General features: G+C 42.6%; 1 protein-coding gene and 1 long non-coding RNA gene across 2 annotated transcripts; both read right to left on the bottom strand.

Moving 5' to 3' along the window:
* Window positions 1–4450: 4450 nt before the first annotated feature.
* Window positions 4451–9014, bottom strand: allc (allantoicase). The gene is made up of 11 exons (XM_014144915.3): window positions 8725–9014; window positions 8576–8626; window positions 8388–8475; window positions 8150–8269; window positions 7427–7506; window positions 7218–7350; window positions 6966–7121; window positions 6324–6397; window positions 5898–6006; window positions 5311–5438; window positions 4451–4737 (listed from the first exon to the last, which is right to left on the bottom strand). Exons 1-11 carry the CDS (start codon window positions 8812–8814, stop codon window positions 4582–4584), a joined length of 1185 nt encoding a protein of 394 aa, XP_014000390.1. The 5' UTR covers window positions 8815–9014; the 3' UTR covers window positions 4451–4581.
* A 938-nt stretch (window positions 9015–9952) lies between these two features.
* LOC145860884 (uncharacterized) lies at window positions 9953–14998 on the bottom strand. The gene is made up of 3 exons (XR_014380639.1): window positions 14862–14998; window positions 14140–14223; window positions 9953–10079 (listed from the first exon to the last, which is right to left on the bottom strand). It is a non-coding gene; the product is annotated as an uncharacterized LOC145860884 (long non-coding RNA).
* Between the last annotated feature and the right edge of the window lie 679 nt (window positions 14999–15677).

Below are 15677 nucleotides of genomic sequence, written 5' to 3'. Positions count from 1 at the left end.
TGCTTTGGCTTGTTTTTCTAGTTTGAAATAATTATTTGCTTTGACATGCAATGTGCCATTTGGGGATCTCTCTGGGTGCTTGTTGGTTTATCTAATTTAGCTTCCTTCACAAGATCTTTGACATCATCAACAAAGTTGTCAATTCTTTTCGACGCCTCCAAATCCACATCTGTCTGTATGAGCCCAATGGCCACAGAAATCAAGGATCCTGTCAGATGGGCCAGACGTATTCATTAAGCTGAGAGTGGCACTAAATGAATGGGAAGTCTGATCAAAAAAAAAGGTAACGCTACAAAACCTTCTCGCTACCATCTCGGCCACAGCCTTTGAAGCTTTGGTGTTGAACTTCGCACTTAACAGTGTCAAGGTTTTTCCACCAATGCCTTGCAATATACTGTATGTTCAGGTTCTCTGGAACAGGAGAGTCTTCAGCATCTAGGTGCTCCAATGCAAGGTCACTGCCAGATGCCAACATTTTAACTTTCACAGCCACTTCTCAAAGCAGCTTAGATGATTTCCGGATCTTCTTTTTTTCCATTTATCCAACATGTCTTCAAAAACAGTCTTCACCTTGTCTGTCGCAGGTGGAATGCAGGACTCAACATCTAATTCATCCTCTGGATTGGTGTGATCATTGAAACACTTCTGGACCATGTTGACCATCTGTTCAGTTGCCGGAGTACCAGAGGCAACAGGGGAGGACTGCCCAGAAAGGGTTCTGCTGATGGTCATAGATAGGACAGAGTTGAGCTGTTCAATCACCTCCTTGACAAGACCAGCAGTCAGCTCAGGTGGGCAAGAGGACATAATCTCATGGTCAGAGTTGCTCCTGGACACTGCTGATGTTACTGTCCTCTGACGTCCCTAGGTGGACTTTCAGTGAGCTCTGGGAACTTCAAAACAAACAAGCAATACATGATCAAATCAATCTCACTCACAGTAGCAGTGCGTGGGTAAAATCACTGAGGAAGCCAAGCCAAGACAGCTAAAAAAGCCATGTTACAACCTATGTTGTGATAATTGCGTTGTTTGCTCTGTAATCCATTTGTTCATGAGCCACCGTGATATACAATAAGGCCGTGACAACAAAAAGACAACAGTCACACAGTGGCGGAATGAATTCAACTACACATAGTTTGTTTCATCACAAAACCAGAGACCAACATCTATCCGGTGAAATCCACAAAGCAAACGTTGCCTACAAAACAATTATCACCTGCAGCATGGTCAAACAAGTTCATGTTTTTCGATAGTTTACTATACAACTACTGATTTAGAACCACAGAGTTACCGCAAGTCAGCACAAAGACAGCAGGAGTACCGCTACTCCAGCACCTTGAGGAAGTAGAAGAAAATGTAAGAGAAATCTATATTCTCTCTCAATACCATGTTCTGGTAGTGATATAATTGTTTTATAGGTCTCTTTGAGTAAAACTGTTCATCCTGGCTACAATATTTGACTACAGTTAGACTACAGTTTCATTGAAAACGGATTACAATTGGCCTGCACATCACAAGACAGATATAGAGAACCAATGCTGTGGCCTATTTCTCTTACCTGCATTATTGTCAGTGCCCTGCTCCCCTGGCTTCTTGCCACTACTACTCCTCTTCCACTCTCTGCAAGTCAAAACACAGAAATGGTCCTATTCAGACCCCTTGACTTTTTCCACATTTTGTTTCGTTACAGCCTTATTCTAAAATGGATTAAATTGTTTATTTTCTTTCTCATCAATCCACACACAACACCCCATAATGACAAAGAAAAAAACGTTTTTTGAAATGTTTGCAAATGTATTTAAAATGAAAAACTGAAATATCACATTTATATAAGTATTCAGACCCTTCAGTCAGTACTTTGTTGAAGCACCTTTGGCAGCGATTACAGCCTCGAGTCTTCCGTGTGACGCTAAAAGCTTTGCACACCTGTATTTAGGGATTTTTCTCTGCAGATCCTCTCAAGCTCTGTCAGGTTGGATAGGGGGCGTCGTTGCACAGCTATTTTCAAGTCTCTCCAGAGATGTTCGATCAGGTTCAAGTCCGGGCTCTGGCTGGGCCACTCAAGGACATTCAGAGACTTCCCCCGAAGCCACTCCTGCATTGTCTTGGCTGTGTCCATTGGCCTGTTGGAAAGTGAACCTTCGCTCCAGTCTGAGATCCTGAGCGCTCTGGAGCAGGTTTTCATCAAGGATCTCTCTGTACTTTTCTCCATTCATCTTTCCCTTGATCCTGACTAATTTCCCAGTCCCTGCCGCTGAAAAACATCCCCACAGCATGATGCTGCCACCACCATGCTTCACCATAGGGATGGTGCCAGGTTTCCTCCAGATGTGACGCTTGGCATTCAGGCCAAAGAGTTCAATCTTGGTTTCATCAGACCAGAGAACCTTGTTTCTCATGGTCTGCGAGTCCTTTAGGTGGCTTTTGGCAAACTCCAAGCGGGCTGTCATGTGCCTTTTACTGAGGAGTGACTTCCGTCTGGCCACTCTACCATAAAGGCCTGATTGGTGGAGTGTTGCAAAGATGGTTGTCCTTCTGGAAGGTTCTCCCATCTCCACAGAGGTACTCTGGAGCTCTGTGAGAGTGACCATCGGGTTCTTGGTCACCTCTCTGACCAAGGCCCTTCTCCCCCGATTGCTCAGTTTGGCCAGGCGGCCAGCTCTAGGAAGAGTCTTGGTGGTTCCAAACTTCTTCCATTTAAGAATAATGAAGGCCACTGTGTTCTTCAGGACCTTCAATGATGCAGACATGTTTTGGTACCCTTCCCCAGATCTGTGTCTTTACACAATCCTGTCTCTGAGCTCTTCGGACAATTCCTTCGACCTTATGGCTTGGTTTTTGCTCTGACATGCACTGTCAACTGTGGGACCTTATATAGACAGGTGTATGCCTTTCCAAATCATGTCCAATCAATTGATTTTACCACAGGTGGACTCCAATGAAGTTGTAGAAACATCTCAAGGATGATCAATGGAAACAGGATGTACCTGAGCTCAATTTCGAGTCTCATAGCAAAGGGTCTGAATACTTATGTTAAAAATACAAAACAGAAATACCTTATTTACATATTGTCAAAAATGTCTAAAAACCTGTTTTCACTTTGTCGTTATGGGATATTGTGTGTAAATTGATGAGTGCAAAAATTATGTAATCCATTTCAGAATTAGGCTGTAACGCAACAAATTCGGAAAAAGTCAAGGGGTCTGAATACTTTCCGAATGCACTGTAGCCTATGCCGTCCTATTGTGGATTTGTTTTGGTAGAACATGTACGATCCACTTTTCCCTTATCACTGTCTTACGCTTTGAATTAGTCATCATGATATACTACGAACCCAAAAGCTAAAACAAACTCAAAAGCTTTGGACAGTTTTTTCCAAACTAGCTTTTCAATCAAATCCCATTACCACTAGCACACCACCAGAACACATGCATGTAGGCTACCATATTTTTCAGCATATCTTTTGGAAGCTTAAACTCATTGGGTAGGCTGCAATGAACAATTTTCACTTCATGTAATGGGGTAGGGCAGGCTATCTAGATAAACAAATACATAAATAGGCCTACACTTAATTGCAGTTCATAGGCCCATTTCTTATTACAGGTTTTCCATGTCGGTGACTTTGGCATCACAGATACACCAGCTGCATCCACATGAAATAGGAGATTCAAGGATGAATGTGAGATGGTCTGTATTCTCTTTCTTTTGCCTTAGAGATACAGCTGCCTAGACCTATAGTTTGATATTGCTGGGCACATGATTGCAAACTTTTTTTTAAAGTATTTGATTGAAATTGTGTGTCATACTTTTAGTTTCAATAACAGTATTTTCAATCAGTCTTCAAAATGAAAACGTTAAAGATCCACTAGATGGCAGCGTGACTCTGTTTAACAGGGCAAGTCTGTAACAAATAAGCAACACAAGATACTAAGCTGTTTACAATTCAGTCTACTTCCATCTTATTATCTCATAGTCACATGGCAAAATAAATGTTAGGCTACATTAAGTAGGCCGGCGTGTCTGGCTTCACTTTTTACCTACATTGTAGCCTAAACATGACAAAAAACGTTTGCGGTTGATAAGGCTAGATAGCGCTCTGAATGTGGGAAACAAATAGAATATATAATATTATTGACTTGTTTACAGTGCAAACCCACAACTAGGCCTAAATAGTGTCTGAAGGTCAGATCGTGGGGATTCCAATTAACGCTGTCCGTGGTGCTGAATCCCCAACAAGTGCAAGCACTTGTTTGTTTACTGTCTGCAACAATTCTTCACATGGCATTGACACCACAACGCACACACACCATTGTTTCCTATAACTGCTTAACCCTGTGAGACCCACTGTTGCAGCTATGCAAGATTTCTTAATTTAATTGCATCCAATACAAGTTCTAAACTCAAAAATAATGTAAAAAAAGACATAGTTTATGCATCTCCTTAGACCCAGTTGTATCTTTTCAGATGAAAGTTTATTTTTTAAGCTTCATATGTAGCCTACAGTAGACTACATGTTACAGTCAGGCCATTAATTTCCACAATGAGCTCACCAAAACTCATCCAATAATGTGGCCTAATGCATCACAGTTTGGAGGTGTGTCTTGTGGAAGACGGACGTCCCCAGAGTCTAAGTCTGCTGACCCCTCCATCTGGGGCAATGACCAGACGCACGTGACTGACCGGCCCAGACAGCGCCAGCGGGTCACATGAGTAAAAGTGCCTGTGATGGGCCTGGAGCTAGAACAAAAAGAAAACAGTTCTCACCAAACTGATGTGTTTTACTGTTGCAGTTTGGAATGGTTATTATCATCACTGGCTGTAGGTTATGACTTGTTTTGGTACGTAAGCAGAATTCTGGTACAATTGCATGAGGAAAAAAGCAAGTTGGATGGACTGTTGACTTTGGCAGACATTTCACGTCACAGAAACTTGAGCACATTAGAGAGTGAAGTGTGAAGCACAACACCTCTCACAGATGAGACAGATATCCTCCTTACATTTGCCAAGACCTGATTTAGTTATTATACATGCACATTCAATATTGTTTACCTAACTAATATGTTTTGAAACACACACACTTGAATTTCTCCCCATCTGTCTGGAATATGGACATTTAAATACTGAATTGATTAAAATGCTGAAAAAAACTTTCTGGATGAAAATGTGCTGATAAAGTCTCGGTAGGAGCGCTGATCTAGGATCAAGTCCCCCTATGCATTGTGAACTTACTGAAAGGCAAAACAGATCCTAGATCAGCACTCTAACGGGCCCAGGCATTGGAGTGAATTATAGGGATAATGGTTGACATACTTTCTGAGGTTGCAGAAGCACCCGCCATTTGTTTCCTGGATCGCTGCTCCACCTGCCGCTCACATACTTCCCTTCCTCCTCGGGGGTCAGATAGCACGCTTCTATCTTACAGGAGTCTGGGAAGTTTCCTGCGTGTTGACATCACATGATACAGTAAGAGAAACACAAAACCTCTGTCTCAGTAGTCTGTACAGTGGACTGCCGTACTTACAACAGAGGCGAAAGATGTGGATGTCTCCATTGTGATTTCTTGTAATCTAACCTGTTACATTGTCATAACTAGAGAAAGGGGATACCTAGTCAGTTGCACAACTTAATGCATTCAACCGAAATGTCTTCTTCCTGTGAATCAGAGAAGTGCAGTGGGCTTCCTTAATCGACATTCATGTCATCGGCGCTCGGGGAGCAGTTGTTGTTTGGGGTTAACTGCCTTGCTCAAGGGCAGAACGACAGATTTTTCCACCTTTCGGTTACTGGCCCAACGCTCTTAACCACTAGCCTACCTGCCCTAATCCTAACCCTAGTAACCAAGTCTTTAACAGAGACTGGAACAGACAGAATGTGTGTGCGTGCGTGTGTTACTCTACCTTTGAAGTGGTTGGTGTCTATCTCAATTTGGCTGATGACTCCGGGATGCCCCAGTCTGAGAACGGCCCACTCATAACCTGGTACCTGTAGGATGCCCTTCCCATCCACCTGTGGAGCACAGTATCATGTCACCAGATGATACAACAGAGTCGTGTTCACCAAGGAGAAAATGTTTTGAACTAGAGTGAAACAGGGAGGTACTACCTGAACTTGTCCAAAAAGAACACAGATTTTCTGTAGCAAACATTTCAAAAAGCTCTACTCTGATGTGTACTACTGAACACGATCCAGTGCTATGGCATGTGCCAAACTTAGCTGAATTTATTCTGCACTGTTGAGGAAGAGTGGCAAGTAAGCATTTCACTGTACCGTTTACACTCGCTGTGTCCTGTACACGTGACGAATAAAATGAGATTTGAAGTTACCTGTAGGTTTTTGGGTCTGTCCAGTCGACGGGCTGTCTCCCATCCATCGCCCATGTTTGCAGATCTTCCCAAACCTACAAGGGTATGACGTTTCCCGGTCAACCCAGTCTATAGACTTGTCTCATTTTGATATGTTCATTACCAATGGTATGCACTACCGATGAGATTGTGGACCGATGCCAATATTGACATCTTCATTAAAACATTTCACCGGCCTGCCAGTAATTTCCCTGTATATATTAAGGAACACCTAACTATTCAAGACTCGCACTGCTTTGCTTCTTTCGACAACAATTGCAAATCCCTAAGGTACATCATGAGATCTTTCAGCTACAAAGGCTCAACTGACTGGAATCATTTGCTAAATAGATAAATCATGTGTGCACTTCATTAGTTAAAGATAGATCAACAAATGAGATGGACACAGCTGGTTGAAAGAATTCTGCCTTTGTTATATCTGTCTTTGTTATATACGTCTTTGTTACTCAGAATTTCCAAATCAGTAGTGCGAAAATAAATATTGCCCTATTTGTTTTTACTTTATATTCCAGTGCTATCTGTACTGAAGTGATTGATTCCTTAATCAGTATGATGACAGAAGCCCCATTTTCAAATGTTTGCAGACTGACAGCACTGGCATACCAATCATATTCCGGGGGTGGCCAAAGTGGGCGTCGCTGTAGCCCAGACAGACCCCACCGTTGACCAGGGCCACCAGGTCTAGCTGGTCCTGTGTAGGCAGGGCAGACCAGTCTTTCTGTCCAACGCCATAGACCTTCAGTCTAGCAATCCCCCCATCTGCAACAGAAGCATAAGTACAGATCCTTTATCAGGAATATCGATGAGAAATTATGTAACCAATATCGGAGAGAGTATCTGACGTGGAGGTGTTACCTGGGTACATGTTGAGTCGTAGGTGGGTGACTCTCGTGGGGTAGGTGATCGGGAAGTAGTTATGGCAGGTGTCGGAGAATCCAGGTTTCAGCTCTGTCACAGGAACAAGCTCCTCCCATGACTCAGAGTGCAACTGTCAATTAAACACAATTGATCGTTGATCTTCTCCAGTGTGTGTGTGTGTACAGTGTCAGTGTAAACGGTTGTACCTTAGCAACTGCTTCAAACTGACTCTCGGAAGCAGCCATGCCAGTGCGGTCTCCCTCCAGGGTCAGTGCTGGGGCCTCATCTGATCAGACAGACAAAACACAGAAACATACATGACTATGACTTTTGCCAATTGTAACTGTAACAGTGTTGCTTCCGTCCCTCTCCTCGCCCCAACCTTGGGCTTGAACCAGGGACCCTCTGCACACATCGGTGACAATCACGCTCGTAGCATCGTTACTTATCGCTCCACAAAAGTTACAGAAAATCTGCGTTCTTACTGGACAAGTTCAGGTAGTACCTCCCTGTTTCACTCTATTTCAAAACAACTCCTTCAAGGTATCAGAGCAAGTGACGTCACTGATTGAAACCCTACTAGCACGCACCACGAACGAGCTAGCCATTTCACACGGGTTTGTTTGCTAATGTCATGTAGAATGTGGGTCTTGCTAATTCACACCCTGAAACAGTTATCTTCCTGTCTTGTGAAAGCAAAACTTATTCTGTAGAATTCTGACAAACACTCTAGGAAATCAAACCAGCATACTGAATTCCATATGTAAAAACACCCTATGGATCTTTCTAACCTATCAGGAGATATTAGACAGATTTTTTTGCCCAATTATTGGCAAAAGAGCTGATCTGATTGGTCAAGACCAATTAGTGGAAAAATATCTGAATTTGGCTGCCTGTGTAAACACAGCCTGTTACACAGTCATCCATACCCAGACATGCAGCCTGAACAGAGGCAAATGGCGAGTAGTTTCCAGTAAAGAAGGACGTGTCCACATCCAGGCCATGTATGATGCCAGGTACACCCAGCTGGATGATGCACCAGTCATGACCTAGCAGAGATAGCAGACAAGATCAAGATCAAGCTTCTGTATTCAGATTAGCCTGCCTATGATCATTCCATTTCCCCACCATTGAAATGATTGTAATTTTGTGTCTCTCAAGTTATACCAGGTATTCTTTTCCTTCTCGTCTCCCAGCCATCCATCCATTTTCCGTACTCGGTGAATGCAGACGCTATGAACTCTGGTGGCTCTTTCTTCCAACCACGTGCAGTGAACAAAGGGAGAGGGTTGTAGATGTGAATGGTAGTGGCTCAACAGATGACAGTGGATTAGTAATGTAAGTGTGCACAGTACCTTCAAAAGATTGCTAGCTGGTGCAAACCATTCGTCTGTAGCAAAAATAACCTAAAATGATAGTGAGCGCGTAAACAGATGAACGTTGTCTCATGTTGCGTTATTTAGTTTTCAAAATGTCAATCTTGTGTCCATGGTGTAAGACTTACTTTCCCTCCAGCTGTCTCACAGGCCAGGTTATTAAACTGCAGAAAGTCTGGTTGACCACTGACAATTTTCACTGCTTTTCGGTCTGCCATTCTATTGCAGACTATAATTTACAATCCCTACATGTAACTCAATCCAGAATGAGAAAATATTCTTCTCATTTACCTCATACAATAAGATAAATCTGCTTTATATATTACAGCTTCCTGTACTTCAAGTTGAAAAGCAGTCCACAACCACTAATGAATAGATTCTTCTGGTGCCTGTTTTTTTCTATCAATCCACCAGGGCAAAGTCCAGTGACTGGGAAGTCATTGACAGCAGTGTTAAAAACTAAACGAGATAGGTGGTGGGGGAATGGAATTTTTTGTTTTGAATACTGAATATCTGTTCAAGATTGTTGCTTTCTTTCTTTCTAGCTTTCTTTTGTGGGAAGAAAGCGAAAGCACCTTGTACAACCACGATGGGATTATGTTAAACTGGCCAGAGGTGCACTGAGCTATGGTCCGTCACGTGAGGGAGGCGCGCCCTGCTAAAATCGAACAGCAATCTGAACCGCTTGGTTATGTTTTTAGAAAGGCAGCATGATCCGTCATTCAGAAACGTACATCTCTTTTCCATAAAATACATGTTCACATTTTCTAACTAGTTTTCATTGGGAAGGCAGATAAAGCGTTTTCATCAAAAGCAATCACTTTTGCATGTGAAAACAGAATACTACTCATTACATTCTTGTTTTGACCTGACTTCACCGTTGGGCAGAACTGGTCACTCCTGTCTAGGCAGGAGCAGTTTTTTCTTGTATATACCAGTAAAACATTCTTCAGATGACTTTGACATTTCTTGAATGTTAAATTCTTGCACATTTTCTCATGAAAAGTACATTTCAACACTCGGCTCTCTTGTGAAAACGTGAGCTGCTGTCTGATGAAAAGGAACATATATAGCAAGCTAGCTCCCAGACTGAAATAAGATAAATATCTGTTTTGGAAAGACGTTTAAATATACTGAACAAAAATGCAAACGCAACATGCAACAATTTTACTGAGTTGCAGTTCATATAATGACATCAGTCATTTGAAATAAATGAATTAGACCCTAATCTATGGATTTCACATGATTGGGCATAAGCGTGGCCATAGATGGGTCTGGGAGGGCATACCCACTGGGAAGCCAGGCCTAGCCAATCAGAATGAGTTTTTCCCCAGGGATTTATTACAGATAGAAATACTCCCCAGTTTCATCAGCTGTCCGGGTGGCTGGTCTCAGACGATCCCGCAGGTGAAGAAGCCGGATGTGTAGGTCCTGGGCTGGCGTGGTTACACGTGGTCTGCGGTTGTGAGGCCGATTGGATGTACTGCCAAATAACAACATTGGAGGCGGTTTGTGGTAGAGAAATGAACTTCCAATTCTCTGGCAACAGCTCTGGTGGACATTCCTGCAGTCAGTATGCAAATTGCAATCTGTGGCATTGTGTTGTGTGGCAAAACTGCACATTTTAGAGTGGCCTTTTATTGTCCCCAGCACAAGGTGCACCTGTGTAATGATCATGCTGTTTAATCAGCTTCTTGATATGCCACACCTGTCAGGTGGATGGATTGTCTTGGCGAAGTAGACATGCTCACTAACAGGGATGTAAACATATTTGTGCAAAACATACTGGGATCTTTTATTTCAGATCGTGAAACATTGGTCCAACACTTTACATGTTGCGTTTATATTTCTGTTCAGTATTATGCAGTATGCAATACGAATTGTCTTGATCATATAAAGGAGGTACTTCGTTGGCCATTTAGACAATTTATTAAAAGCTAGCCAATGTTAACAGACTAGTCACCTACTGTACATGTCAATTTGTGTTTCATTAGCCATCTGTCCGTGAATACAGTTGTTGAATCATGTTTTGGCATGATTATGTCTCATTTCAAGCAACTAGTAGCAGGCTTAAAGAAACATTAAATCATACACTTAGGATGGAAACACATAAAAGCATGTATAGAGAAAGATGTCTGTCATGCTAGAATGGAGGTTCTAAAAAAACAGCTGCATATGCATATTAGCCAATACATATGGTATAGCCTAGCACTTATAGCATACCTCGCTATACATCCTCTCTAAAAACAGGTGTACAATGTGTTCTGCAAAAAGATAAGCAGTTTGATTTCTAAACCAGATGAGTTCTCAAATAGCAGCTGCCCAATACCATGGTGGGCATGCATAATGTTGGATCCATTGGAATATAAGGTATGGAGAATGATAAAGAGCCTGTAGGATTATAGAAACAGCAGTTGGGAAATTAATGTTCGAGTTTCAAATACTCAATGTTCAGTGAATGGGAGTATATTTAGGTGGTTTAAATGAATACCTTTTCTACTAACCTTCTAAAAGTTGACAGTGCCAGAATCTCGCCAATCCATTCGCTATTCTACTATGACTGTGTGAGAAATATTTTCAATAATGTACGTTTCACGCATATACATATGAACAAAGAACACCACAAAAGTGATTCACCATTTGAGAATGGAGACAAGTAACAAAGGTGTCTCGGGCAGTATTTGACGTATGTAAATATATTGTCACCTCCTGAGTGTACAAAACAATTGGAACATCTGCTCTTTCCATTAGACTGACCAGGTGAATGCTATGATCGCTTATTGAGGTCACTACATCAATCAGTGTAGAAATCCATGCCCAGCCAAATTGAGGCTGTTCTGGGGGCAAATGGGGGTGCAACTTAATATTATGGTGTTCCTAATGTTTTGTAATGAGGACACAATAGTATCCCACCCCGGTCAACAATGTAGCTGACCGATGTAGACATTTCCATTTTAGTCATTTAACAGCCTCTTTTCCCAAGCAAGTTACTGGTGGAATGAGGATTAAGTGCCTTAGTCAAGGGCAGAGATTTTAGACCTAGTTGTCTTTGGTTTTCAAACCTGCAATCTTTCGGTTACGGGTCCAATGCTCTTAACTGCTGGGCAACCTAACACCCTGACGTGACTAAGACAAAACACAAAGAAAGACAAATGGTCTCGGTATTTATATAGTGACGGCTGGGCTAGGTGAATAGATCATGGAAGACTAAGGTAAAAAACCTTAGTGAATAAAGATGCTCAAACAAGCAACTGCATCTGTATTGGGTGTTCCAACTCTAAAATGCACTAGACTATGACAAAAACTGCAAAATGCATGTGGTCCCAATGTCTAAATAGTGACATCAGGGCTAATTCAAACTGCAGTAGGATGTTCTCCTCACAGGTGAGCGATTCAGCCCATGCTTGGTGAATAGCACTTGGTTGATCTCTGGGAGCAGGACACAGGAGAGATGAACAGACAATCCGAGACAAAAGTGAGAATGAATAAATAAATCACAGCAAAGGAATGTAGTTTGTAAGCTACAAAATGAAACACCCCGACAGACTTGCAGGGTGGGCTGCAAAAATCCTACCCCCAATCCTATTGATAGGAATAATGTGGCATTCATCAGTATGAATGACATTTGTGGGTCCCAGGGGCGAAAATCTGATATCCACTTTGGAGGGGACAATTACATGAAATTTTCTCAAGAGCAATTCCTGAGGGGGACACCAAAAGTAGTGCTGTAACATATAGCCTACATTGTAATATGGTAAATGTATATTGAGGAACCAAAGAAATAAGGTGTTTGCCGTACTCCTAACTACCGGTACCCAAAACTACACAACTAATCACAACAGCAATACCATTGCCTTTAACAAATCTTAGTTCAGTCACCAGTTTAAGTTGAGAGTAGGGGTATCCATAGCATTTTCCAATTATGTTCCTATACTGCTCAAAAAAATAAAGGGAACACTTAAACAACACATCCTAGATCTGAATGAAATAAATATTCTTATTAAATACTTTTTTCTTTACATAGTTGAATGTGCTGACAACAAAATCACAAAAATAATCAATGGAAATCCAATTTATCAACCCATGGAGGTCTGGATTTGGAGTCACACTCAAAATTAAAGTGGAAAACCACACTACAGGCTGATCCAACTTTGATGTAATGTCCTTAAAACAAGTCAAAATGAGGCTCAGTAGTGTGTGTGGCCTCCACGTGCCTGTATGACCTCCCTACAACGCCTGGGCATGCTCCTGATGAGGTGGCGGATGGTCTCCTGAGGGATCTCCTCCCAGACCTGGACTAAAACATCCGCCAACTCCTGGTCAGTCTGTGGTGCAACGTGGCGTTGGTGGATGGAGCGAGACATGATGTCCCAGATGTGCTCAATTGGATTCAGGTCTGGGGAACAGGCGGGCCAGTCCATAGCATCAATGCCTTCCTCTTGCAGGAACTGCTGACACACTCCAGCCACATGAGGTCTAGCATTGTCTTGCATTAGGAGGAACCCAGCATATGGTCTCACAAGGGGTCTGAGGATCTCATCTCGGTACCTAATGGCAGTCAGGCTACCTCTGGCGAGCACATGGAGGGCTGTGCGGCCCCCCAAAGAAATGCCACCCCACACCATGACTGACCCACCTGCAAACCGGTCATGCTGGAGGATGTTGCAGGGAGCAGAACGTTCTCCACGGCGTCTCCAGACTCTGTCACGTGCTCAGTGTGAACCTGCTTTCATCTGTGAAGAGCACAGGGCGCCAGTGGCGAATTTGCCAATCTTGGTGTTCTCTGGCAAATGCCAAACGTCCTGCACGGTGTTGGGCTGTAAGCACAACACCCACCTGTGGACGTCGGGCCCTCATACCACCCTCATGGAGTCTGTTTCTGACCGTTTGAGCAGACACATGCACATTTGTGGCCTGCTGGAGGTCATTTTGCAGGGCTCTGGCAGTGCTTCTCCTGCTCCTCCTTGCACAAAGGCGGAGGTAGCGGTCCTGCTGCTGGGTTGTTGCCCTCCTCCTCCACGTCTCCTGATGTACTGGCCTGTCTCCTGGTAGCGCCTCCATGCTCTGGACACTACGCTGACAGACACAGCAAACCTTCTTGCCACAGCTCGCATTGATGTGCCATCCTGGATGAGCTGCACTACCTGAGCCACTTGTGTGGGTTGTAGACTCCGTCTCATGCTACCACTAGAGTGAAAGCACCGCCAGCATTCAAAAGTGACCAAAACATCAGCCAGGAAGCATAGGAACTGAGAAGAGGTCTGTGGTCCCCACCTGCAGAACCACTCCTTTATTGGGGGTGTCTTGCTAATTGCCTATAATTTCCACCTGTTGTCTATTCCATTTGCACAACAGCATGTGAAATTTATTGTCAATCAGTGTTGCTTCCTAAATGGACAGTTTGATTTCACAGAAGTGTGATTGACTTGGAGTTACAATGTGTTGTTTAAGTGTTCCCTTTATTTTTTTGAGCAGTGTATTTTACAAGTAAAAAAAAAGGAGAACCTTTCATAATGTGCCAAACAAAGACTCAACAAACTTACCTGAGACTCCCTGTCTCTGCCAGTCTGTCCCTGCATATCTGTCCCCAACTCTGCTGTCTGTGAGCCATCTGTTGCCTGCTCTGCCTAATGACATCATTGTGAAACATTTCCATTAGAATTTCATTTCTTTCTTATGAACATTTTATCAACTAGTCTTTGAGATATTAGGCTACTAGGGTTCTTACTATGCTTTTTGGTGTATTGAAAAATACTCTGATGTCAGTCTTTTATTTTTCTGCCATTTTTCTACCTGGCTGGCTGGCTGGCTACACACACATTGTGTAGGTTATTTACAGTAGGAGATGGGCTTCTATCATCTTCAATCATTCTATATGGGCTTCGATCTAAAAGGTAGCTAGCAAATGTGAAACGGATTAAAATGACAAGAGTTGACAGCTGTATGAGTTCACCATTTACACAACATATGCTACAACCTTTTGTAATTTTAATAGTTTGTTTCATATTGGCTGGCTTCCAACAATAGCTGAATTTGCAAAGCTAGGGAGCACCAATCAGTTTCAGTGGTGTTTGCTATAATCTTTGCTACCCGGGTTAAATAAAGGTGAAATAAAATAAATAAAAGTTCCCTTGCGACAATTTAGCTTTTGCAATGAGACCATTAAATATATTTAAGACAATGGTAGAAGAGAGTGTAGTTCTGTTCAGTTTGGACTTCAGTTTATCGCTAACCTTATCACAGGGACTTTGAAGCACTAACTTACATCATCTGCATGCTGATTCCATCTTTGACGACGCCACATAAATGGAATAGGTACTAGCTAGCTTAATAGTTAATATTTGCGCGCTAGTTCTGCATACTCAGCTAGTGTGTGTGTGCGCGCGATTGACTGGATGAACCTCACGGCAGTTACGTATCAAGCTAAGGAACTGGCAGTGGATCAAACCATTGTGAGGCAAAGGGCGGGGGGGTCGCAATCTTTTGAAACTTAAAAACGCGCTATTAAGTGTCTATAATCAGCACAATTGCTTTCATTGCGTATTATTAATATTATTAAATTACATAGTTATCTTTCAGTGATATATTGAGGGGGACAAATCATATTTTTCCCAGGACAGGGGGGGGGGGGGGGGGTCGTGTCCCCCCCGTCATTTCCGCCCCTGGTGGGTCCTGCCTTTGACTATTAGATTTACACTACTTGTCATGTACATGTTTGTAGTCTTACATTACTTAGAATAACCTTAAAAGCTAAATCTCTCCTTGTCCTAGAATGACAAGATAGCACGAACAGATGTCTTTATCACGAGCTAGCAAGCAACAGATCTTGTTGCAACTACTAGCTAGCTACATTAAAAGGCTGCCGTGTTCAGTTGTCATTTCACAGCTTGGAATGATGGTATCACATATTAGAAATAAATACCTTATTTGATAGCAGTTTGTCGGATGGAGAGCCCTCTCGATGTCACCAGCTGTCTACTTACTACCTAAGATGCCGATGTGATTGGTGATCAGAGATTCTACACAATTTGATTGGTTCCGTTTAAAACTTGGCAGCAATTACCTGTCCAGCTAGCGAACA

Source organism: Salmo salar, chromosome 15 (assembly GCF_965601325.2).
Source record: "Salmo salar chromosome 15, fSalSal1, whole genome shotgun sequence".
NCBI classification, from domain to species: domain Eukaryota; kingdom Metazoa; phylum Chordata; class Actinopteri; order Salmoniformes; family Salmonidae; genus Salmo; species Salmo salar.
This window is presented reverse-complemented; position numbering and strand designations above follow the sequence as displayed.